Here is a 27151-nt window from a genome sequence, read left to right on the forward strand (position 1 = left end):
ATGTGAGGTTGTTGTTTGACGTATATTTAATCTGACACTGCTGCCAGAAAATATTTGGCCCCTTTCTGCTTCCATTCCACATGTTTCTGCGTTTGTGGAGCACTCTATTGTGTTGGGACAGATTGTGTGGCCTTGTCATGGTTGTTGTGGGGCAGCCAGTCATCAGGGAATTGGATGGGTGGGCGGGAATTCTTTGGATAACTGTTCAGCTGGAGCAATTTCCTTGAGTTAAGATTGCTGTGCAGTGCTTGTTGTGATGCAGCACTATTGACTGTGCAGGGGACAAAACAATGAAGGAGCATCTCACAAGAACTTCTGTTTTGGGCATCAGATCAGCTTAAAAAAAGAAAAAAAATTGAACTACCACTTGATTCTAACCAATAGCACTAAAGGACGTTCTGGGGAAAAACCTTACAAAGTTTAATGCTTATAAAAATGTAGAGGGAACGTGTCTCTCAAACAGCCTACTTTTTTTCAATCTGTGTGATACCTTTGCTTAGAGGAACTCCCGATACAATTCAGAGAGACAGAAGGAAAGCTAGCTATCTGCTATTGCTGTTTTGTCTCTTTTTAATTTTTATTTCATTATTTATTCACAAATTTTTTGCCTTTGTTCCATCATTTCACTTCCAAAATATATCCACAGAATTATGCACAGATGCTTAGTTGTTCTTTTTAGGAAAAAGCAGCCTATTTCTATCCTCTGCAGTTGCAAAGATTGTAGCTAGAAACAGTCAGCTTCCTGAAACAGCAAGTCAGTTTAGGGCAATCCCTCTGAGAAGTGTTAAATACTCAGTTAATCTCAATAGAGTTTTAAAATTTCCAGCCTGAAAGATGGCAGCTGGTTGGAGATCAACACTGTTTTCTGCTAAGATGACCATCAGTGGTATAGGTTCTTAGCTAATGTGTGTCGTGCATGCATTAACTTTCTGTGTAATTCTTATAACAATTTCCTATCAGTACGAAACCTTTAACAAATGACAAGTGTAAATGTTTAATGACTGCATAAATCGAAAACTTCTGTGCAATGTATTCGTTCTGACAACTAATTTTAAAATTAAATTCTGTATTAAATTTGGTGAAACTCTGTTGTTTATACTCAAATTAATTGCCATAATGTTTAGCATGGAGAAAAATAGTAGAGTACTTCTACTGAGATGTTTAGAATCCTGGCTCCTATAGGGTACACAGGCTCTTGACTACTCCTTTATTATTAAATTCTTCAGTTCAGGTTTAGCTTCTGTGTGACTGATAAATAAGTAGGGAAGATGGTAGTCTACTCTGCAACCCAAAACAAACCACCTTACCAAATCTTCTGACCTTATCTTTCCCCTTCTCATTCTTTAGATCAAAAGGCCCCTTCAGCAAAGTTCGAACCGGCCCTGGTCGGGGCCGGAAGCGTAAGATTGCTCTGTCCAGCCAGTCAGCAGCATCAGGAGGCGGCTACCTGGAGCAGACAGACATCTTGGACTTCTGCAGAGATGGCAGCACCACCTTGAAGTTTAACAAGAAAACCAAAGGGCTTATAGATGGCCTTACTAAATTCTTCACTCCCTCCCCTGATGGACGAAAAGCTCGAGGGGAAGTGGTAGACTATTCTCAGCAGTATAGGATCAGGAAAAAGGGTACCAGGAAATCTAGCACTTCAGAATGGCCCACAGGTAAAGATTTTTCACCCTGCGAATGTAAGTATCCTGTACATCAAGAAAATGTTCAAAGGCTAGGATGTTGAAGTGACTGGAATTGTTAGAGGCTAGAAACTTTGAGCTGAAAGTTAACGCTCAAATGCAGTTATCTTTGGTGCCTTGAGGTAGAATACCAGTTGGAAAAAGAAAGTGATCCTAGAGACCTTTGCCTCTTTATATATGATGGCAAGGTGTGATGAGGGATTAAATGATTACTGTGAGGTAAAATGCCCTTTGGTAATGAGGGGCTTGCAGATAGCCCTAGGAAATGTGCTAAATAATGTCACATTTGAAAGAAGCGATGTAGGGGGTGATTAATGAAAATAAGAACAGCAAGGTAGAAGTATGAAGTGGGAAACAGATAATTAAAACCAGTCTGACAGACCCATGAGTTTCCAGCCTGTGGTATAGGCTTGCACGCAAATGTTTCTTAATTTTTTTCAGCCATAGAGGAGCCTGCTTCATGCAGTTTGGCACCTTCTTGCTGGAGAGCATCCCTTCTTTTGAGCACAGTTCTGCTTTCCTTGTTTTCTAGCTTAAGACATTAATCTATGACTGGACTTTGATTTAATCTCTGTATTCAGATCTTTCCAGTGTTGTTGAATAGTTTCATAGCTTGAATTGTTCCTAAGCAAGCAGTAGAAAATATTCCACAATAACACAGAAGGTTTACAGCTTTAGAATAGTTATGTGCATTAGCCTGGCTGGTGCTGGAAGAACAATAATGTATCTTAATGATTTGGGGGTGAGGTAAAGTGTTTTGTGAGCTTTGTTTCCTTTTTTTGTGGAAGGGGTGTTTCTTGGGTGATGAACATAGGTGTCCTTGTTTTGGTTGCACCAGGTACGGCATTTAAATAGTTGTGATCCTTGTTTGTGAGAAACAGGCATGGGGTAAGCCATTTATCCAAAAACATCTCATTGTTACAAATGCCTTCATGATAGTGTGAATGTCTAAGTGGTGAGTTTGGGACCTGGTTAAATATATGACAATACTTCCGACCTGGTCACAAATCCAGAACTGGTTCCTCCTTTGCGGTACCAAATCTGTACAGAAAATCCCATCAAAAACCTTGGCACAGTGTCCGAATACAGCCAGAAGATGTTTGTCGCCGCAGTAAAAAGCAAGTACTCCTTTGTAAATGTAGGTGAAGACAATTTTCTCTCTCATTTACAGACAATCAGGATGGCTGGGATGGAAAACAGGAAAATGAGGAGCGTTTTTTTGGGAGCCAGGATGTCTTAACTGAAAAAGACATGGAGTTGTTTAGGGATATTCAGGAACAAGCACTGCAGGTAAAGTTAAATTTTCAGTGTCTGGCAGTAAGTACCAAATCTGTAAAAGAAATTTAAACAAACCCAAAACCCCACCCCAACCCAACAACAAAAACCAACAAGAAATATAGACTCCAGATGAGTCAGTCTGTCATAGAAGCTGTCGTGGTTCAGCCCCAGGCAGCAGCTCAGCACCACGCAGCCGCTCGCTCACTCCCCCGATGGGATGGGGGAGAGAATCGGAGGAGTGAGAGTGAGAAACACTCCTGGGGTGAGATAAGAACAGTTTAATAACTGAAATAAAGTAAAATAGTAATGATAACAGTAACGATACTATAATAATAACAATATCCAAAGCAAGTGATGCCCAATGCAATTGCTCCCCACCCGCCGACCGATGCCCAGCCAGTCCCCGAGCAGCGATCGCTGCTCCCCGGCCAACCCCCCTCCCCAGTTTCTGTACTGCCCATGATGCCGTATGGTATGGAATGGCCCTTGGGGCAGTTGGGATCAACTCTTCTGGCTGTGCCCCCTCCCAGCTTCTTGTGCCCCTGGCAGAGCATGGGAAGCTGAAAAGTCCTTGAGTGGCATAAGCAGTGCTGAGCAACAACTAAAACATCAGCATGTTATCAACATTATTCTCTTACTAAATCCAAAACACAGCACTGTGCCAGCTACTAGGGAGAAAATTAACTCTCTCCCAGCCGAAACCAGGACAGAAGCTAATGTGCTTGGTTTCTGCTGCTTGAGAGTAATGGGGAACTGACCTCAAGAGAGCTGAAGGATAATATAAAGTGAGTGATAATATAAAGTGAGCCTAAGAGGTGGGCACCTGAAAAGCCTTGAGGGCTGTGGCTTTAGTTTTATCAGAACACAGAGCTGTTAAATAGCTGGTAAAACATATGGAGTGTTAAAATGATAAAATATGGGATTCTTTGCTAACTTTGTTACAGGATTGATTTTAAAAAAACTCAACGTGTGCATCATTGAGCAAATCACACATAAGACTATGGCTTGTGACTGTAATTATGTTTTAGAAAAATAACTGAAGATCTGAAATGAAATCTGTGGAAATATAGCCAGAATAGAGAAAATATTAATCTCCAAACATCTGCTTAGCAAAAGGAGCAAGTTTCGGAGAGAGGTTTTTTGTTTGTTTCCTCTCCACCCTGTGTGGGGAAAATACTCGTAGTAGATTAAATACTTTAAATTTAAGGTGGCTAGTTGGTTGGTTCTGGTGAGGAAGGGGTTGACCAGAGTTGTGATGCAGCTGTTACGGGGACCCTGCGCGTGTACACCGAGCGAACTGCCTCACCAAAGAAATGGAAATAAGAGTGTGACGTACCAAAGGTTTTTGAGTGAGCTGAGGAAAAGATACTGCATATTAAATGTTCAAGAAGAAAGTCATTCAGAGCTGTCTGCAGCTAGCATGGAGGCAGGAGCAGTAGTCTGCTATTGAAGGCTTTCTTCTAAACACTGCGATGTGTAAGCAGTTCTGTGGGAGCTGGCTCTCTACCCTGGTGTTGGGCATTCATTTGGACGAAGGGTTTGTTGCTGGAAAGGCACCGGTGCCGGACTTTTTGTTGCAGGTGCATGTTACTCTGTTTTCCTTAAGATTTGTCAGATGCCTGTGATAATTGTGTTTGTTATTGACCTATTGTACTGGACAATAATAGTGATTCCTTTGAAACTACAGTGCAGGAAGTGCTTAACTACAGATTATCACAGCTATAAAGACCTGCCTTCATAAACTGCTCTTTTGGTGATTTGTTCTGCCAAGAAGTGAAATTCTTGTGTTGCGTGCAGCCTTCTATCAGTTACCAAAAATGCAGAGGTTGTGCTTTCCTTTCCTCGTGGAATCCTCACAAACAGCAAAAGCTTTTAGCACACGAGATTGTGCTTATTTAATAGTATTGTCTTAATTCTTTCTCTTAAATACTAGGGAATTTGTTCTTATTAAATCTAGCTTTTGAGTTAAGTAAGATAAATTGACTCTCTTACCTAGTTTCTATCCGAGTAGGTAGCCGAAGATGAAAGGAGAAGCTTAAGGAATAAATCCATAAACTGATGGGAGAAAAAAGAAATTTAATTAAGTGGTTGTGGATCATATGTAGGTAGTAAGCTCTAAGACTTTATTTGGCTGACTACCGAAATATTCTGTTTATCTTCTGAGTAAGAATAGAAGGAAACATGAATCAGTTACCGATGGCTCTATTTGGAGCTCTTGGATTAAATATTTTCATAGCAGGTTACTGTCCTTTTTCATCTATATAGAGCTCCTTAAAATGTGTATGCCTAGGATTAGATTCTGAGGTGACTTCTGCCTATACCAGTTCCACTTAGGAAACTTAGAAAAATGTTAATTTTGAATGTTAGCTTTTCAAACCCTAAACCATTGTCCTGGGTATAGCTGTTTCATTTTGCTAGCATAAATTTGCCTATAGGTAATTCAATGATACTCTTCCCATTATTTTCTGACCTCCTGCATGAAACATGGTCTTATTTATTAATAGCTTTGTAGTCCAGGTGGTTCACGGAAAGGGTGGTCAAGCGTTGGAACAGGCTGCCCGGAGAGGTGGTGGAGTCCCCATCCCTGGAAGTGTTCAAAAAACGGGCAGACGTGGCACTTGGGGACATGGTTCAGTCTGGTCTACGCTTGATTGGTTTACTGTGGACTTGGTAGTGTAAGTTAATGGTTGGACTGGATGATCTTAAAGGTCTTTTCCAACCTAAACGATTCTGTGATTCTATGATTCTATATGATAATGCAAGGCCAGTGGGAATATTTGGATTTCTAATTGTGTGAGTGACAGTCTTTTGAGAGAAAATCTTCATGAATTGGCAAAGCATTTGTTTTCTTTGAAATCAGAGCATTTATTTTCCTTATTTTTAGTTCCCATAAAACATACAGTTACTGTAAGAGAGACAGGGGAAATAAAGGTTGTATGTATAAGTAACTTAAAAATATTTTCTTTTTTTTTCTTCTAATAAATAATTTGAGGTTTTTCTTTAAATCTTCTGCACTCGTGATGATAAGCAGGTAGCTGTACCCTGAATATTGTTTTGGTAGATACTACATTTACAGTAGTACATACAGTCTCAGAGCTGGGAAGATACTGATGTGTTATGTTAATACTTGCATATTCTAGATCTTAACCTCAGGAGCAGTTTATGTGTTTCTGTTCTTGGCTATTGAAATAACAAGAAAGGCAATAGCAACAGGACTGAAAAAAGATGGTATTAAATTTTGCTGTGTACTGATTTATGTTTAAAACTACAACGTGCAACTGTGTGAAAGGTAGTGGAGGTATGTGATAATGAATGACAATGCTTACTAATTCTCCCTTTTTGTGAATCACATGCTTGCTTGAAGTGTGACTGGTACTGGTTTTTAGTGTCAGAAAGCAACGTCTGCATCTTCCTAATTCTCTGTGAGTTCAAGCAGGATGGGCTGTGTAGATAAGAATGTTGTAATTTATTTCAGCTTGGAAGTCTTTCACTTGAAAACTCACAAAACCTTTTTTTTTCCCCCTTGCATAGAAAGTAGGGGTGACTGGGCCTCCTGATCCACAAGTGCGATGCCCTTCTGTCATCGAATTTGGCAAGTATGAAATCCAGACCTGGTACTCCTCCCCATATCCACAAGAATACTCAAGGTATGACTGAACATTCTTCTCCTTTGTTCTGCTTCACAGTTTATGTTTCCCATACACAAAGTCTTATGGGAAAGCTGTACTCCAGCAGGCACAGAAATCTTAAATGTAGGACAGAAGCAAAGTACGCATAATCCAGATACTTTTCATGGTAGTTAATAGATGTCTTAAGGTCTTTTTAGGCTGAGTCAAAAAGTTGATAAGCTCTCTGCAACAACCTGCATATGCTGTGAGCATTCGAACTGCCACAGGAATATATGATTAGATGGATTCCCAAAGAACTGACATATTCCATGGTCTGAGGAGGGAGCAGCCTCAGCTAAATGACCTGGTACTGGGCTGTTATTAAGCATGTAAGTCATAGAGTATCTGACGCTCAGTACATTGGTTCTTTATGTGTGGTATCGTAGAATGGTTTGGGCTGGAACAGACCTTTAAAGACCATCTAGTCTGACCCCCCTGCCATGGTCGATCATAACCCTGTCCAGCCTGACTTTGAACACTTCCAATGATGGGGCATCTGCAGTTTCTTGGGGCAACCTGTTCCAGTGTCTGACTACCCTTACCATAAAAAATGCCTTCCTTCTGTCCAGTCTAAATCTACCCTCTTTCAGTTTAAAACCATTGCCCCTTGTCCCATCACTGCAGGCCCTGGTAAAAAGTCTCTCTCGGTCTTCCTTCTAAGCCCCCTTCATATATTGAACAGCCACAGTAAGGTCTCCCTGGAGCCTTCTCTTCTCCAGGCTTTTCTCTCTCGGCCTTTCCTTGCAGGAGAGGTGTTTCAGCCCTTGGGTCATTTTTGTGGCTGTCCCCCAGACTCACTCTAACAGGTCCGTGTTTTGTACTGAGAACCCCAGAGCTGGGTGCAGTATTCCAAGTGGGGGTCTCACAAGAGTGGAGTAGAGGGAGAGAATCGCCTCCCTCAACCTGCTGACTACACTTCTTTGGATGCAGCCCAGGATATGATTGGCTTTCTGGGCTGCAAGCGCACATTGCTGGCCCATGTCCAATTCTTCATCCACCAGTACCTCCAAGTCGTTCTCCACAGGGCTGCTCTCAATCCATTCGTCACCCAGCTGGTATTGATACTGGGGATTGCCCCCACCCAGGTGCAGGACCTTGCACTTCACCTTGTTGAACTTCACAAGGTTCACATGGGCCCAGTCCTCCAGCCTGTCAAGGTCCCTCTGGATGCCATCCCTTCCCTCCAGCGAATCAACTGCAGCACTCCTCATGATAATAAATAATAAATCTGTTTAGGGAATAGGATGTTAACTGTGTATTAAATGATTTGATTAGAAATTACTGTATACTATTTATGGGAGTTGAAAGAGAAAAATAAATAGAAATTTCACAGGAATTACTTTGATGTATTATTTTTATGCTGTATGTAGTTCAACACAGCTAAAGAAGAAATGTGTAATGTTACACATTTTGGCGTCTGAAAGATTGTTCTGCTGTGATGCACATATAGTTGTTTTGATGTTCTCTTGCTTAAGAACTTTGCAAACTGTCTAGACTGCAAACTCTCTGAACTTTAACTTGATTCAGAAAGAGGAATAACTTCTAAGGGCCATAGCTATAGAGAGAAAATTAAATAAAACTTTCTATTGTAGCGTTTAATAAGAGCATGTGGTCTGTCATGAGGAATTATTCTAGCTCAGCTAAAGGCATTGAAGGTAACCGAAAATAGCATCGCTGCCAAAGCTAGGGTATGTAAATGGCGTTGAATGCAAGCGTCCCAGTTGTTGTGATTTAAATTGTTCATGTCAATGTATTATGTAAAATGGTTTGAAAGCAGATAGATGGTGGTGTGGCCCATTGTTCAGGTGTACGTACAGCTGTCCGTTATGAGGGAAGGGAGAGAACAGAAACTATTTATCTAACCCATCCTAGTGTCACTAGTGCAAAACTGGGGGGTTCTTGCTATTTTTTTGTAGGATTTTAATCAATACATATATTTATTCTGGCATAACTTAATAATTTAAAAGTAATTATGCAGGACATTAAGTACATTTTTTTTTAATATGCATTCATTACAGAATAAGTAAGTGCCATGACTTTAAGTACGGTAAGGTGGTTTTGGGCTGATTAGCGCATACACAAGGTCAGTATATACTGAGTTTTTTTTCATCAAGTTCTCTGTCTGCAGGAGTGAGGAATTTTATACAAAAGTCTATATCTTAAGTCTTTGATGTTTCTTTATCTTTGATTACAGGCTACCCAAGTTGTACCTTTGTGAATTCTGTCTAAAGTATATGAAAAGCAGAACTATTCTCCAACAGCATATGAAAAAATGTGGCTGGTTTCATCCTCCAGCCAATGAAATTTACAGAAAAAACAATATTTCAGTCTTTGAGGTAAGTTAGAAGACTAAGGCACTCACTGTTATCTGTAAAGTAGGGTCTTTAGCACCCACTCGTGGTAAGTTTTCCATAGCCCTAAAGATCTTCATTCTTGAAGCATTCAGTTGCTAAGAGTGAAGAACTACAAGCAAGCAGTGGGAGCTGACCTCATGTATAGATTATTCATCCATAAAACATGGCTCGCTTTGTAGAAATGCTTTTTCATTTTCCTAAAATGATTTTTAAGTTCTCTCTTAAGCTAATGAATGTAACAGTGACTTGGCCATGGCCTCTGTGCTGGGGAAGTTTAAGTCCTTTGAGATGCTCCCTGTGACAGAGAAGTCTTCCTCTCATGTTAGACGTTTCAGATGTACAGGGATACCCAGATGAAGCATGTCCTTGCATGACAGCAAATGGAGTGACAAAACTTTTCCTCATTTCTGTAAGGTTGATGGCAATGTCAGTACTATCTACTGCCAGAATTTGTGCTTGTTAGCCAAACTCTTCCTGGACCATAAGACTCTCTATTATGACGTGGAGCCATTTCTTTTCTACGTGCTGACACAGAATGATGTCAAGGGCTGTCACCTTGTTGGCTACTTTTCCAAGGCAAGTATTTGAGTACTTCAGGCTTGGAACTATATTTGCTATGGTGAGAAATGCTGCTTCAGAGTCTTGAAATTGTTGTAATTTAGGCCCTTGCATTTTATATAACACATTTTGTAATGTAGGTATAGACATCCGTTGCAACCAGCTTTTATTTATGTTACATTCGGAGACCAGCAACTAATAAAACCAAGTTTCCTCATAATGCTGAATAGCGTATATTCTCTAAGGAACTTGTACTGCAGCTAGTAGCTAAAAAAGCTCCAGCTCTTCAAATGACTTCCTGGTCTTGGTGGTGATGGGTAGTGCTGTTTGTGAGATAAACATTGTTACCAAGTAGTTCTGTCTCGTCTTTCCTTCTGTAAATACATTGTTTTCCAAATGTTTGGTAATTTTGCACCTCACTTCAAATTTTTTTTTTTTTTGACAGAACAGAGCCAAGATTTCAGATAGGCCTTTTCTTAAGATTTTTATCTGTAATTGTTTTACTTATTTTTAAATAGCTTTAACTGAAGCTTTTCCTTTCAGTCATCAGAACAGCAGATTTGAGATTGGATTTTAGTATGTTATCGTTATAACATTTAAAGATTCAGTGAAATACTGCAGTCTTTTTCAGTGAATTTAGCTGCCTTCAGCTTTATGCTTTGAACCCTATCTGCTATGCAGCCAATGTTCTTTACTGTATTTTATCTAAGCAGAAGGTGGTAGTTATGTCAAGGTTTCATTCTTTTTGTTTTTCTGAACTGAAATGATGGTAATAGAGTTTTAATATTATTCTCTCTTTTAAAGTCTTTCCTTGGCTCACGTACATTGTTGTTCCTAAGAAACTTTGACTGTGGCTTCCTGTCTCAGTTTTTGATATAAAAGTAATTAGGGACTTGTACAGAACAACTTCTACTACTTCTCACTGGTCTTTTTTTTTTTTTTTTTTTTTTTTTTTTTTTTTTTTTTTTTAATTTGGTGCTTTTTTCCCAACAGGAAAAACACTGCCAACAGAAGTACAATGTTTCCTGTATAATGATTCTTCCACAATACCAGCGTAAGGGCTATGGCAGGTTCCTAATTGACTTCAGTAAGGAACTTTTTCTTCACTTTTTTTAGTCTTTGTCTCTTTGTATTTTAAAGAAAGGCTTAACTGTGGAAGAGGATATCTTTCCAATTAAAAAACATCTCAGGACAAAGGATTCTAAAGCTCACAAGATCATCTGAACTTCACAATTTACTCTTATTGTTGGAAGGCTTCAATTCTAATGACAAATTGGTCATTTTCCCCCTAATTCTCATGTTTCCTGTGTAAGCAACTTACGGTGGAAACTATAGGCATGTGTCAGCATAGTGTTTTTAGCAGAAACTTACCTTGTGCATATAGGTCTTTCTACAGAAAGCCAACCCTAAAACTGCACTGTCTGTTGAAACCTTCAGCAGCTTGATTAAGTGAATGAGTGTCTTAAGCAAAAGGTAGTAATAGTTACGTTTTAATTTAGCTTTGAGAGGAACAAGACCAGACATACCTAGGCTCTGAATACTCAAACAATTCTCAGATTCGTACATGGATCTCGGCAAGTTCACAGGGAAACTTGCCACTGCAACTATATCTCTGTTATTACACTGAGTGCAATCTAATATAGCCCTCCCTGTGGACATGCTAATTTTGGAGTTAATGTCCAGAGGAAAAACCCTACTGATATAATTATATCAGAATGATTTTGCTGGTAAATATCCTTGTGTAGATAAGTTGTTGTTTTCCTGAAAATATTGGTGAAACAACGGAACTCGATGTATCTTGAGAAATCAACAGAAGTGGGCTATATTAGAGCAGCAGTGAGAAGACACATTTGTCAGCTGGTTCCTCCCTCCCCCCTTTGTCATACTGGGGAGGATATAACCTCTCGGTCTTTCTTGAACCTGTGCAGTGTCTCACAGTCTTAAATTAAGTCGCTGCAGATAGAGCTTGGTACGGTCAAGTATGTCCCTGAAGTTTGACAGTAGAGAATTTTCAAGAAAATTGTTTGCCATATTAGTTTTAAATGGCTAAAATACGTTTTGCCTCTGTCCTCTTCAAAGTTGCTCTTGCAATTGGAAGATCCTCAGCGGACTGTGTACTTTAGGCTTAGTATAGTTTCTAGGTAGGCAAATGCCGCCATCTCGTGGCATTGCCCATAGCCAATGTCTGATGGCAATGGAGTTTAGAAATCTCATACTCTATCACTGAATAACAGGAGTTTAAACAACAACAAGAAAAAATAATAATTAAAAAAAAAATTGGCCAGACCACTCATCGTATCCTTCAAAAGTGTAATCTATATCTTGTAGGCAGCATTCAGCTGCTTTCTAGAAAAATGCCTTTGTAGAAGTTGGGGTGGAAACGAAAGCTATGTATGCTAATTTTTGGAAATTTTTTTTCTTGTATATCTTTAGGCTATTTGCTTTCAAAGCGTGAGGGTCAAGCAGGATCACCAGAGAAGCCCCTGTCAGACCTGGGTCGCCTGTCATATATGGCTTATTGGAAAAGTGTAATATTAGAGTGCCTTTATCATCAACATGACAAGCAATTAAGCATCAAGAAATTGAGTAAGCTGACTGGAATCTGCCCTCAAGATATCACTTCCACTCTACATCACCTACGAATGCTTGACTTCCGTGGTGATCAGTGAGTACAGGAGTCCTGTTGTATTTCCAAATAGCTTCAGATGTATTTGAATGAAATTTAATGGTGTTTGGAGACAAGCCACATCTAATAAGCTTGATTTTATTTAAGACTTAAGTGTCCGAATACTGGCTGTAGAGATTTATGACGCTCGCGTGCGATGCAAGAATTGTTCAGTGCCAAAGCTGGATCAGATTTCCAGCTGTGTAGCTCTGCAGCTGTGGAACTTCTGAGTAATTTGCAGCTGCGAGAGAAAGCAAGCTGGTCTCTTGGCCATGTTCTCTTGGGGTCCCTCGGTATAATCAGTGTAACTTAACTCTCAAAACAGAGTAAAGAACAGCAATTTCCCTTCTCTAGAGGGAAATCTGTTCCTTTTCACAGTCACTGAACGGACAGTTGTTTCCCCCCTTTTCTCTGTGACTCAAAGATGCCATTAACTGTGTGGATTAACAGGGGATGCTTGAACAGTGGGATAGATCACTGGGAGAAATGAGGTGTGTGGATATAGAATAGTCTGCTTGCCCAGCTGAGTGTACAAGTCAAGTGAAATACGGGGAATTTTTCTTGATTTCGTACCATAGCAGTTTTTGGAGCGGGGTTGTATTGTGTTGTGTTTTGTGTTAAACTTGGAACTTATTTGGAAGACTTGGAAGTTATTTGAGAACAGTTTTATGTCTTTGTTTCACAGTATACTTTAATCAGTGATAATACTTCAAGCCCTGTGAATAAAATCCCCTCTGGTAGTGGGACTGTAACTTTTTAAAGCAGTCCTTTTATTACCATTCAGTATCTTTCACCTTATGTTGCCTGTTCCCCAAATGTCATACCCCTTTTCCACTTAACACATAATAAAAGTGATACTCTGCAGCTGACTTACCCATGGAAGGATAATGGCTTCACCATTAACAAGAAGTGGAAAGAATTTAACAGCACTTTCTCAGTTTTAAGATGCTTTCTCTGGTAGTCTGACAGTACTGCAAATTGTACAATTTTAATGAGCTTTCTGTCTTCTCTGAAGTTATTTGTGGCAGCACTGATGGAGAGTACACAGATTTTTCTGTAATATCTTAACATCTGTTTCACATGACAACATCTACAGTATGTAGCCTGTTGTTGATCAGAGTATTATTGCTGTTTAGATTTGTGATCATTCGTCGGGAGAAACTTATCCAGGAGCACATGGCAAAGCTTAGAACTAATGTCCGACCTATAGATGTGGATGCAGAATGTCTGCGTTGGACACCTGTTATAGTCTCCAACTCGGTTCTCTCTGAAGATGAAGAAGAGGAGACAGAGGATGGGGAAAATGAAGAGCAACAACAGCAGAAAGAAAAGGATCCAGAGACCAGTGTAAGAGTGAATCTGTTACTACTGTGTGGCATATAGTTTACACTCGGTACTTTTGCAGGCAACACTAACGAGACTTCAAATGCCAAGCTTGGGCATTTGGCATAATTGTAAAAAGCAATGAAGTCATGATTAGTTTATGTGTCTTTATAGTTTCAGATTAGAAACTAAAACCAGGGAAAACATTGAGGCATAGTCTAGAGAAAGATTAAAGATTATCTCTGAAAAGAGTAAAAAGGTTCTTTCTACCCTTAATGATTTTTGCAGTATGTGTTGGGGGGGGTAGTATTAAAAACAAACAAACAAACACACACACACACACCCCCCGCAACAAACACCCCACCCCAAAAAAACCTGCCTCCCGCTCTCAAGCAACCTGGTCTCTCATCAAATTATTGAAATGGATTTAGGTTTGAAGGACCCAGTATTTCTGTAAGTGACAAATAGCATAAATGGAAATGAGTCAACAAAAACTTTTAACGTTTTTCACCAAAGGTTTTTGGTGTGTACTTTTGCAAAACACTAATAGCTTTAGAACTGCTGCCCACAGAGCAGTGAAGGATTCTGAAATCTAGGCTGCTGTCCTTGAAGGGTTGCACTTTCACATCAGGTGATGATTACTGACTAGAATACTGAGGCAAATTATGCGCTGTTACTGTATTTACATTAAACTAATTGTGCATTTTAATGGCAAAATAGCTTCAAGTTTGCCTCACTTTTTTCTTGAAAATTATACAAATACTGTGTTTGAATGTAGCAAGATGATGTTTGCATTCCAGCAGGCCTCTGGATGGCTGCTGCTGACTGAAGTCACTTGTCAGGAAGCTAATTGAGGTCCATGGTCACCTGGGAGGAAAGGAGTAGTGGTTAGCTCTATTAGAATCTCGTAAAGGTCTATTCTTTTGTTATTCTCAGATTCTTAGAAGTCATTCTTGTTAAACTTTTCTGACATCTTGCTCAAAAGCTTTTGTGGAATTGAATTCAGGATAGACACGCATGCTTAAATAGGAAGTGTGAAATCTATTTGTTTTTATTTAAATCAGATGGTAAAATCTGTGTCATGGGAGAAGAAAGAGCAAGAGCCTTACTCGCCTACAGAGAGTGAAAAAAAGCCAGACATTGTTGCTCCAGCCAATTCTGCACGGCCAAACAAGCACATTTTTCCCCTGGATAGTCTTCCTGCAAACAGTCAGCCATCACGAAGAGGTCGATGGAACCGCAAGGGCAAAAAACTTCGGGAGCCCTTTTGTGAGAAGGAGCCAATATTGCCCATTGAGGACAAAACAGCAGTTCCCAGTGGGCGATGCAGTGAATGTGAGGAGAAATCGGCAGCCTCACGAGGCCGGTGCAGTGACTGTGAGGAGAAGTCAGCGGCCTTGCAAGGAAGATGTGGTGAATGTGAGGAGAAATCTCCAGCCCCAAGAGGCCGATATGCTGAAGATGAGGAAAAATCTGCAGTTTCCCAGGGTCAGTATGGCAAAGGTGAAAAATCTGCAATTCCCCGTCGGCGATACAGCGAAGGTATGGAAAGGTGGAGAGGGCAGTTGAAAAAGAATACGGAGCCACTGAAGTGCAGATTCCCAGAGGACTGCGACAGATTACCCCGACGCTACAGTGATAGCGATAGGGCACTTCTGAGGTGTTTTAGTGAGAGTAGTGAAGAGGAAGATGATGAGCCTGTGAGTCCTCGATCAAGCTCTCCACCTGTTCTCACCAAGCCAACATTAAAACGAAAGGTATGTGCCTTATTTCTTGTTGTCTCTGTCTATATCATGCCGTCTGTTTTGTCAGTACGTTGGTGCTTTCTGAGGGATTGTGCAATTCATGAGGTATGTATTAAGCGTACAGGTAGCATCTGCTCAGTGTTCCGGAACTCACTCTGGAGGGAACTTTCTGCTACCTTTTTGTAGTGGTGGCTTTTGTTGAATCACAGGTAGTTGGGGTTTTTGGTGGGTTTTGGGTTTGGGTTGGGTGTTTGGTTTTTTTTAATTTAATTCTAACTTCTGCCTTGTGCTTTTATTTTTCCACCTTGGTTATTAAAGCTTTACTCAGTCATGCCAAATAGAAACAGATATGGTCCTGCTTTTAAAAGAAGCTTGCAAAACACAAATGCTACCTAAACAACTAAAATCCCAGCAAAAAGTCTTTGGAGTTATTTACCACGGAGATGTGAATTCTATCAACGTGACCAAGAAAATCCTCTCTTTGTGGGATGCCGCACTAAAAAGTTCTCTTCTATATCATCTTTGCAGCTTATTCTAAACTATTCACATCTATGTTGTAGTGTCTCTGAACTTTCAGCTGTTATGGATGGGCTGTTAGCTTCAGCTGTTTAAATGGTTTATACTATTAAACAAATGTCAATCTAGCAATCTTCATGGAAGTCTGTCATCTTGCATTGTATTTGACATCTGTCTAACTGAAGGCAGGTGCCAGTCAGTATTTCTAGTGAAGTCTGGATTCCAGAAGGGAGCCCTCTGGTCCTGCTTAGACTTTTGAACTCTGCTGTTCATGTTTTCTATTGATCAGTGGGTTATTTCTACTGCACGTGATAAAATGTCTTCTCCCACCTTCCACTTTCAGAAACCAATTCTTCATCGGAAGAGGCGAGTCCGCAAGCGTAAGCACCACAACAGCAGTGTTGTCACTGAAACAATCTCGGAGACCACAGAAGTGCTGGATGAACCATTTGAGGACTCAGACTCTGAACGACCAATGCCCCGATTAGAGCCTACATTTGAGATTGAGGAGGAGGAAGAGGAGGAGGAGGACGAAGAGGAGGAGAATGAACTTTTGCCCAGTGGATTCTTTCGGCACTTAGCCCCACCAGACACACTCAGGCATAGACCCTCTTCTAAGAGGAAGTCCAAAGATGAGGAGGAGTCTGATGACACTAATGGTATGTTTGGTGGTATGCTGTTGAAAGTTTGATATAGACAGTGTGTCAGTAAGTGTCAGATGATACTGGTCATTACGGAACAAGCTGCTTACCTTGTCTTGTAACTACTAGCCAAATGTAGGGTTAGGCATAAATTACCAGTCAAACCAGCCTCAAACATTCCCAAGTCTTATAGAAAACGTGGTGCATGCTTTTAACTATCTTACTAGCAATGACCTGATCACAGGGTATCCTTTTGATTCAGCTTTCCTAGTGGAATTGGTATCTGATTGTGCAGAAACCTATGCAGCAGGGTCGCTTACAGAAATAAAACAGAAATTAATTGGAGAGCCCTCAGTTTTCTGTAACAAAGAGAAATAATAAATTGTCTCTTTTGAGATCCTGTTCTTCATCACATTGCATGTCCTGCATGTCATATCTCCTTGAAGTTCTCTGAACCTTCAGTTCATAAAATAAAATTATTTGGTTGGAACTTAGAGCATGCTGACAATTCAGAAGAAACATCTGTCATTCAGACGCTCCATTAGTAGTCTTCATTATGACTGCTCTACGTTCTGTTCTGTTGATGGTCTACATAGCGCAAGGCAGTCAGCCAAATAAAAACAACGAACTGTGTGAAAGAGAAGTATGGTGCCGTTATCCCACAATAAAAAGTCATTACTGGACCGAACTCATTAATTTATGGCTTTCAACTAGCCTGTGGTTAGCAGAGGAGAATTTTTCTTTAAAAGGACTTAAATACTGAAAGCATCAATATGATTATACCCATGTATACTATTCATTTAGCATCAGTTACCCTTAAATCCTTATAGCAGCATATAACTAGGTAAATTTATTACAAAAACGTGTTGATGCAGCATTAAGATTGCTTAGTGGGAATATATGCACAGTCAGCTTATACCATTGTTTTAATTCTATTGTGATCAGATTATGCATTAAAGATATTTTTATGGTGCTCCAGCACCTATAGAGTTGGGAGAAGATCTGTTAGATGAGGGGTTTTCAGTCTTTTTCATTTGTGCTCTTCTGAATATTTTCTGGTGGAAATGCACATCCCTTTAGAGATTCCACACGCATATATTGCTTTGTAAAATACATCAGTGATTCTTAACGATCTTTCACAGACTGCAAATAGTCCACAGAGGGCCCAGGGATCAAAAATGGTATTTGGAAAGCCACTGTTTTAACTCACACCTGTTATATACTGCAATGATAAATTTCTTGCTCACCTACTTTATACATACTTTACGTTCTTGCTCTCCACTTGTAATTTAGTGCTTTCCGTTCCTTTGTGTCACTTCTGTTGTTTTTTTTTCTAAACTTATGCAAATTTGTCAGAACCTCTGAAGTAATAAAGTAGTAAGCATGCTGTTTTAGGGTATTGCTGCTCCTGACAGCAACCAGTATGTGTTGGCTCCTTATGCCTTTAATGCAGGTGCCTTTACATATACATAGTAAAACTGGAATGATCTTAGAGAAAATACAGTGTACTTTCAGTTACCTAAACATGGTAGCCCACAGGGATAATCAGTCATCATAAACAGCTGGCCTTTTTTTTTTATAAAAAAATTAAGCTGGGTGGAATGGGGCAGCACTGCCTTATGACAATTCAGAAGGGTAGTATTGCAGTCATTAATAGTTCAGATTTAGACTATTTTAATCATAACTATGAGTTAGGAATGTTTATCGGAAGCTTAGATTTTTTCAAAGTTTTCCCATCACTACAGAAAGCTGCTTGTAATTTCCTTTTTGTTTGTTTGGTTTTTTTAAACTTTCTGACTAAGGGTCATTTGGGTTAGATGTTTTTTCCCTGAGAACTTAATCTCTAGCTGAGGCGATGCATTGAAAGTGTTTTATGATTTCCCTGAAATGTAACACTGCAGTCTCTTAAATTTGGTGTCTGATGAGAATTTGAATTGGTTCTGATTGCTGTCAGAGCTCCAGTGAGAATGGACAGTGTGGTGTGGTGATTTGAGGCCAGTATTTAATAAGGGTTAGGAATTCTGGAAGACAGAGTGTGTTCTGTGGTGTAGAAAACAAATAAAGATTGTCTCTATATTCTGCCAATTCTGTGCAACTTAATTGGTGTTGCATGGGGGAAGATGGAGCTCTGTAGTAGGCTGGGCTGTATTATTTTGCTTTTCCTAGTTCTACCTGTAAGTTTTACTGTGAATGCGAATACTGTAAGGATCTTCTGTTCAAGCTTGCGTGCACACTGATGTTTAACTACGTGCAACTGAATGAGCATGTACGTATGTTTCTCAGTATCCTAAAACATGATGCACGTGAAACCTTGAGTGGTCATCAAATCCATGTTCTTTTGTGAAGACGGTGTCAAGTGCATATGGTAAAAATTATAGGATCACAGTCTCTTGGGGTTGGAAAGGACCTCTGGAGGTCTTCTTGTCCAGACCCACTGCTTAAGCAAGGCCACCAAGAGCCAGTTGCTCAGGACCATGTCCAGATGGCTTTTGAATATCTCCAAGGAGGGAGACTCCACAACCTCTCTGGGCAGCCTGTTCCAGTGCTCTGTCACAGTAAAGTAGTGTTTCCTGATGCTCAGATGGAACCTCCTGTGTTTCAGTTTGTGCCCATTGCTTCTGGTCCTGGCACTGGGCACTGCTGAAAAAAGCCTGGCTCCACCTTCTTTACACCCTCCTCTAAGATATTTGTACACATTGATGAGATCCCTCTCCGACCCTTCTCTTTAGTCCCAGCTCTCAGCCTTTCCTCATCAGAGAGACGCTCCAGATTCTTAGGCATCTTAGTGGCCCTTTGCTGGGCTCTCTCCAGTAGCTCCATGTCTGTCTTGTACTGGGGAGACCAGACTGGACACCTTTAATATTACATTATTATAAGGGGAGCATGCCATCATAAGGCCATTTAGAGGATTTTTTTGTATTCCTAAAAGTATTAAATCCATGACAGTACAGATAAAAGCAAAGGGTCTTTACCTAAGAGGTGGTAAATATAATCCTCTGTAGTAGATAGGAAATGTGAAAGAAGGGGAAGAGAAATAGCTATTTTAAATATATATATTTTTTTTTTTAGAGGTGGATTTTTTTTTTAAGGGCTTAAGTGTTAATGCTTGAACAAATACTACAGAAGTAGTGTTTCCTTCTTCCTGCCCAATGATATGCTGACTGTGGCAGATCCTTTCTTTCCTTTATTCACATTCTAAATATTTGTTTTATGGATGACTTCAAGGAGTTGTTGAATTTTGAATTCAGTATTTGTTTTAAATTCATTTTTTAATACCCAGAAGTTTTTCAGAATGCTTCTCATCAGAGGTATTTAGAGGAAATGCCTGTCTGAGCGAGGGGCAAGAGTAACTCAGCTGACCTATGATTAGGTTTTAAGAAGTGTTTGTGAACTGCTATGAGCACATTATTTAGTTTTACCTTCATTGCATAACTGTGGACTTAAAACAGCTCTTCTTGGGAAACTTATAGTGTGAAATCAATAAAATTTTTTAAGATGGTAGGAAGGGCAGAAATGTGAATAAATGTACTCTGAATATTGGAAGGAAATTGATCTTATATCCATATAGTGGGATGACCAACCTAATTACAGGCCCATCAGTGTGACATTCATCCTGATTTAAATAATAGGATGAGTGGCTTATTACGCAATAGAAAGTCCAAGGAGGGTTATTTGCTCAATACAAATGTACACAGGTATGTGAAAAATGTATTTGTCAGACAATGATATATTTTTACAAGACTACAACTTGGTTAATAAGGGCAATTGATGTTACCTACTTAGTGTTTTGAGAGGTATTTGATTTAATCAAAGCCATTTGCTTAAGCTGAAATGTTACAGAATCAAGCTAATACATATTAAATAAATCAAGCTGCAAACAAGGAGTAATTAAGCAGCTTTGTTGTTAGTGGGGTGCAAAGCAGTTGGACTAGATGATCGTTGTAGATCACTCTCAACAGAACTACTCTATTCTAAGGGAGATTGGTCTGGGTCGTGTGTCTGTCTGTACTGCTGTTTTATGGATAGATGAAAAAATAATGTAGCAGCTGACAGAAGAAGAGGGCATTTGGTAAATGAAGTGAAGGGCAATTCACTGACAAAGTCTATGAGAGAGTATTTGAAGGTCATGTCCAGTAACTAGCATGGTTTTCTAGCTCAAAGCCAAAGAGGTTCAGATGATCCTTAAATATATGAACAGGGGAATCTCCAGTGGAGTAGAGACATTCTGTCATCTCTTTATTTAGCTTTGGTGAAACTACTACAACCATCTTTACTCAGTTATTCACACTTGATAAGAGTATTGATAAACTGGAATAGTTCAAAGAACAGTCATGGGCTGATTAACACACTAGAACAAATGTTCTATAATGATAGATTCAAAGAAAGCAGAGGCAAAAGAGTGATTTGATAAATTTACAAATTACTTCGGTGAGCACTGTTATTTGGTAAGAGAGATTTTCTGCCTAGCCGATAAAAGGAAAACTAATACAAAAGCAGATTAAGTAAATTCAGTGTCTGAAGACAGAAATTCAGACAGTAAAGTGTGAATATCAACTAGTGTCAATGATTAACTGTTGCAGCAGTTTACCAACAGTTTTGTAAAATGTCACTGACTATCCTAATTAACGGGTTCAAAACAAAATTAATTCAGGTAATGCCTTAGAGTATTCAGTAAGTTCTCAGTAAATGACCACATTCCTTTCTGGCTGTATAATCTCCAAACCTATTCTAGTGTTTGGAAAGTCACTGAAATGCAAAACTTTCATCAAATAGAAGTCAGATGAGAGAGAAATTCAGCTTCTTTTTAATGATTTCTCAGATTTAAAACAAAAAAAAAAAAAAAAGGACAAACAAATCTAGCCAAATTCAGTAATCTGTGTATTTCTATTGGCATTTAAAAGCATAAGCCATGAAAAAAGTGGAAATAATTCCTTTCTTCAGCAGATGTACAAAATACAGATCTAAATGGAAACGTGCTTTTGTTGCAACTTCATGTCTTCCCCTACACTGGAACATTTTCACTTGTGAACATATCGTATAAATAAAATTTGTAAAGGGTGGTGAGTCTTTCCAGGACTTTATCGTATAGCCTAGTGTTTAATTTGAATTGTGTATTAAAGGCTCAGAGCTTTGGCCATGCAAAATCTTGAAAGCATTGGTGTTCTCTGAAAATGTAATGTGCAACATGATTGCTAATGAGTAGACCTCGGTCCTTTTTGTTACCCTTTGCAATAAATCTCTAAGCTAGTATTGAAACGCAAAGTTGATAAACATGATGGGAATGCTTGGGAAAGCTTCCGTGAATGCTCAGGTCAAACAAAAGATGTTTGAACAGTATCTTTCAATTTGTGTTTTCAGGTAACCCAACTTTGAAACCATTATCTATGCTGAGAAAATGTGAAGCAAAGGATTCTTCACTCGAACCAGATACTTCTACACCCATGAAAAAGAAGAAGGGATGGCCAAAAGGGAAAAGCCGAAAACCAGTCCACTGGAAGAAAAGACCTGGTCGAAAACCAGGTTTTAAACTGAACCGGGAAAAGGTGCCACCATCAGTTGAGGATGAAGGAGTTGATGCAGTGGTAGCTAATTCAAAACCAGGGCGTAAGCCCAAAATTTCAGATAAAGAAGAAAGTGTTGAGCAGAAAGAAGAGCTGCCTCTTACTGAGGAAAGGAAAGAGGAAGATGTGAATATGGAAGCAGAAGAGGTAGGAGAGGGAGAGGAGGAAGATATAGCCAGCAGTGAAGTAAGAGCAGTTTCTCCTGTGGACAGCAACAGCAGTCCAGTGCCAGAAGTAAAAGAGCCTGAGATAGAAGAGGATGTAGAGGAGAAGCCACGGGTTTTGGAAGAGCAAAGGCAATCAGAAGAAGAACAGCAAGAACTAGATGAAGCTGAGCATGACCATGAGGAAGAAGAAGAAGTTGCAGTAGTGACAAATCAAAATGAAGATCATGATGCTGATGACGAAGATGACGGTCATCTGGAGTCTGTGAAGAAAAAAGAATTGGAGGAACAGCCTGTTAGAGAAGGGGTGAAGGAGGAGCCTCAGGTGCAAGAATGTTTTTTAGAAACAAGCATACCAAGTAGTAGAGAAGATGCAAAAGAAAAAGATGAAGCAGAGGCAGATTCTGAGGAAGAGCAGGCTTCCAATGAGACATCGGTGGGCTCAGAGCATGTCCCTGGGTCTGAAGATGATCATGAAGAAGAGCAAAGTAATAAAGAAGGGTTAATTGAATTAAAGGAAGAGGAAGAGATTCCTCATAGTGAACTAGATCTTGAAACTGTTCAAGCAGTCCAGTCCTTGACACAGGAGGAAAGCAATGAGCATGATGTAGCTTACCAGGACTGTGAAGAAACTCTTGCAGCTTGTCAGACTTTGCAGAGTTACACCCAGACTGAGGAGGATCCTCAGATATCAATGGTTGAAGATTGCCAGGCCTCAGAACACAACAGTCCAATATCCTCTGTTCAGTCCCACCCTAGCCAGTCTGTACGTTCTGTCAGCAGCCCAAATGTACCTGCTCTGGAGAGCAGTTACACCCAGATAAGTCCTGAACAAGGATCCCTGTCCGCACCCTCTATGCAGAACATGGAGACCAGCCCCATGATGGATGTGCCTTCAGTATCGGACCACTCTCAGCAGGTGGTGGATAGTGGCTTCAGTGACCTTGGCAGCATTGAGAGCACTACAGAGAATTATGAAAACCCCAGCAGCTACGACTCCACTATGGGAGGCAGCATTTGTGGAAATAACTCTTCCCAGAGCAGCTGTTCATATGGAGGACTGTCCTCTTCTAGCAGCCTCACTCAGAACAGTTGTGTGGTCACTCAGCAAATGGCAAACATTGGCAGCAGTTGCAGCATGATGCAGCAAAACACTGTCCAGCCTGCAGCAAACTGCAATATCAAGTCACCTCAGAGCTGTGTCGTAGAAAGGCCTCCAAGTAACCAGCAACCAACAACGCAGCCCCAACAGCAACAGCCTCAGTCACAGCAGCCACAGCCCCCACCTCCACCCCAGCAGCAACCTCCACTGTCTCAGTGTAGCATGAACAACAGCTTCACCCCAGCACCTATGATCATGGAAATACCTGAATCGGGAAGCACTGGTAACATAAGCATCTATGAGAGGATTCCAGGGGATTTTGGTGCTGGGAGCTATTCACAACCATCAGCCACATTCAGTTTAGCCAAGTTGCAGCAGCTGACAAACACCATTATGGACCCTCATGCCATGCCTTATAGCCATTCTCCTGCTGTGACTTCCTATGCAACCAGCGTTTCTCTGTCTAACACAGGATTGGCTCAGCTAGCTCCCTCTCATCCGTTAGCAGGCACAGCACAAGCACAAGCCACTATGACACCCCCGCCAAACCTGGCGTCCACCACCATGAACCTCACGTCACCTCTGCTTCAGTGTAATATGTCTGCTACCAATATCGGTATTCCGCATACACAGAGGTTGCAGGGGCAAATGCCGGTCAAGGGGCATATTTCCATTCGCTCTAAATCAGCACCGCTGCCCTCTGCAACTGCACACCAGCAGCAGCTCTACGGCCGCAGCCCACCCGCAGTTGCCATGCAGGCTGGTCCTCGTACGTTAGCTGTTCAGCGGGGCATGAACATGGGAGTCAACCTAATGCCAACCACCCCTTACAATGTTAATTCCATGAATATGAACACCCTGAATGCCATGAACAGCTACAGAATGACACAGCCTATGATGAACAGCAGTTACCATAGTAACCCTGCCTACATGAACCAGACAGCACAGTATCCTATGCAGATGCAGATGGGAATGATGGGGAGCCAGGCCTATACCCAGCAGCCTATGCAGCCAAATCCTCATGGAAACATGATGTACACTGGCCCCTCCCATCACAGCTACATGAACGCTGCTGGGGTCCCCAAGCAGTCTCTTAATGGACCATACATGAGAAGATGAGCAAGATGAACTTGCATCCTAAAAACTGAAATATATATAAATAAAGGAACCTTTTATACTGACGAACCAGAGAAATGGACCTTTTTCCAGTTAAAATATTGCTGTAGATTTAGAGGGATTTTCTTTGGTTTATTTTATTTTTTAGGAAGCCTGGTCTTTATTTTTTGGATTTTTTTTTGTGTTTTTGTTTTCTTCACAATCCTGAAACATTTTACAGCTAAAATCATTTACAGATGTTTTTTAGAGGGGAAAACATGCACAAAATCTTTTCATAATTTAAAAAGAGCCTTACTTTGCTGACAATGTGGACAGAATATGTGTAACAGTGAAATCATCTTTCTAAATTTTTTTTTTTTTTACAAATGTATGTCCTTCTCCTTCCCCTGTGCCCCTCTGTATGCAGTTTCTAGTGCTGCAGTCATGCAAAATGTTTGACATCTCAAAGAATAACAACCCTTCCCTCTAAACCCCACCTAGCATTTCCTACTTCTAGCAGGAGGCACTTACTGGGAGACTTGGAAGGGGACACAGAGGATAAATGAAGCTCTTTATTTCTGCAAGTCAGGAAAAATTTTTAATCTTTAATTTTCCCTGACTCCCTCGCCCTCAGTAAAATTTGGAGTTACGTGTAAACAATAAACTATTCACATTGGTGTTTTTGTAGATGAGTTAATTGAAATTGTATGTTTCATGCTGAAAATATAATGTAATTTTAAAATAATCCCATTCACCACCCAGACATGCATGTGCACGCGCGTGTGCATGCATGCACACATGTTCTGTCACTGAACTACTGGAAGCATCTCAAGAGAGAACTGTTTGTATCCCTTAGGCAGTCGTGAGGAGGATGGGGTGGTCAGTGGTCTGGTAGGACAAGAAAATGGTAGCAGGCTCTTCTGGTGAACTGCAAGCCAGCCGCAACTCTGAGATCCCAAACTCTGCTTTAGTGCGTACTTGGAAATGCTGAGGGTCTTGGTTCTGAGCCTTCGGGTCAGGCTGAGCTCAAAAGCAGCTGTTCCCAGTGGTCTGCCCCTTAATCTCTTTACTTAGGTAACCTTGGAAGATAAAGTGTACGTGAGTGACTCAACGAGAGCCCTGTGGTGTCCTTGTCAACTCTTCCGTTCCTGGTGTGGGGTAGGAAGTTGCTGAATGTGCCGCTCTCGGGGAGTCAGTGATGTTTTCCCTCATTCTCCCACTGTGTTCGAGATCCATTTTATAGGAATAGCCACACTTTTGATCTAGTGTGGGAAAAGAAGGGAATCGGCCTGTTTTATAGGAGTGAAACAGTCCGAACGCCGTAGTAGGATGCAAGGCGGCAGGATTTTGCTGTTTATTACAGCATAATCCAATTTACATTCTTTTTGGCTACACTGCTGGCATGTCACCCGATACAAAAAGGGACACCCTTTAATGTAAAGGGTTTTTTTAATGTATATGAAGTAGAAATACACACACATTAATAAGACTAATTTCTTTTGTTTTTAAACCAAAAGAGTCTAAAAGAAAGTTGGGGTTTCTTCAGATGCACTAAAATGGACTTGACTCCAATAACTGCTAACCGTGAAAGGCAGGATTCAAAGGACTTCCACTTTTTATTTCTGTTTAGTTTCGAGCATGTACAAGGCTGTGTAGGACCCCATTTCTCTGTATATACTATTCCAGTTCCAAATAACCCATGTAGAAAGCGCACTGTGCTGCCCTCTCCTTCCTAGATCTTCAGCTGTGTCACTGCTTCCTGGGTGCTGGGCGGGCGCGGGCGGGGCGGGGAGGGGTCTGCGACAGGAGGAGAAGCTGTTGAGATGAGGGCCGTGAATTTAGTTTGTTTGCCATTACGTTTGGTTTGGTTTTGTATGTTTTTTTTATCAATTGGGCAGCTCCCTTTTCCACAAGCCTTTGTGACTGTAGAACTATTGTAGAAAAAAAATGTTCTTTTCTATATATAAAAAGAAATTATCCAACGCAGTAATATTGGTACCTACCATTTTTTCACTTCTGTTTAAAAAAAAAAAAAAAATGTATTTTTAGCAAGATAACTTGGGTAATCTTCTAAAAGAAATTAAAAAAAATCTCACTGTTAGTGACTTTGATGCCTTTTAAAAATAAGAGCTTTTTCATTTCATTCCATCTTTAAAATTTTTTATCTTTGTTGTAGAATATTAAAAACTATTTTAAGAAAGATAAAAATTCTCTTTAAAGAGATCTCTAGAGTGTGTGAATAGGAGCTCCAGATGCCTCTAAAAGCCGCATGTACAAATGAAGCTGAGTCTATTCCTGTCTGTTTATATTTGCTTTTCCTGTTTTGTAACCTCTTTGTACTTTGTTCATGGTGACTTGTAAGCTAAGGGGAAGGGGTGCCTAGATGCCTTTGTAATTCTCCATGTCATATGCTCCTGGCTGGATGGTCTCCCTTCCTTTCCTTGTATGTAATATCACTTTTTTTTCCCCTTTCTAGCAAGTACTTTCAAAAGAACTCTGTACATTTTAACATAAAAAATAAATTATGTTGAGCCATTTTGGATGTCAGTTGTGCGTGTGGATTTTTTTTCTTCCATTTGAGTGGTGAACTGTGTCGCTGATCCTTGGTCCTAGGAATCTGATTCCCTGTTGGCCTTTTGATCTGGACGAGAGGCGGTACATGGAATGTACTTGCGAGATCTCTGTCCGTGTTAAAGCAGAGTGCGTTAGCTGGCTTTGGTCAGCTTCTCTTCGTACAATCGCTTGCGAGTTTTGACTTGTGCACTTAGAAGAATGCAATGTGCGTTTGAAGCT

General features: G+C 40.4%; 1 protein-coding gene across 2 annotated transcripts in view; it reads left to right on the forward strand.

Moving 5' to 3' along the window:
- KAT6A (lysine acetyltransferase 6A) overlaps positions 1 to 26126 on the forward strand; it is a 52103-nt gene extending 25977 nt beyond the window's left edge. Inside the window, exons 8-18 of one of the 2 annotated variants that reach the window (XM_075724164.1) lie at positions 1348 to 1685; positions 2860 to 2978; positions 6498 to 6613; positions 8829 to 8970; positions 9403 to 9564; positions 10540 to 10633; positions 11980 to 12211; positions 13348 to 13558; positions 14599 to 15291; positions 16139 to 16454; positions 21795 to 26126. In XM_075724164.1, the coding sequence (XP_075580279.1) occupies positions 1348 to 1685; positions 2860 to 2978; positions 6498 to 6613; positions 8829 to 8970; positions 9403 to 9564; positions 10540 to 10633; positions 11980 to 12211; positions 13348 to 13558; positions 14599 to 15291; positions 16139 to 16454; positions 21795 to 24382 (5011 nt within the window). In that variant the 3' untranslated portion in view covers positions 24383 to 26126. The remainder of the gene's footprint in view (positions 1 to 1347; positions 1686 to 2859; positions 2979 to 6497; positions 6614 to 8828; positions 8971 to 9402; positions 9565 to 10539; positions 10634 to 11979; positions 12212 to 13347; positions 13559 to 14598; positions 15292 to 16138; positions 16455 to 21794) is intronic. The other variant, XM_075724165.1, reaches the window with a different exon arrangement.
- Positions 26127 to 27151: the final 1025 nt, after the last annotated feature.

The sequence above is a fragment of the Pelecanus crispus genome, chromosome 21, assembly GCF_030463565.1.
Source record: "Pelecanus crispus isolate bPelCri1 chromosome 21, bPelCri1.pri, whole genome shotgun sequence".
In the NCBI taxonomy this organism is placed as follows: domain Eukaryota; kingdom Metazoa; phylum Chordata; class Aves; order Pelecaniformes; family Pelecanidae; genus Pelecanus; species Pelecanus crispus.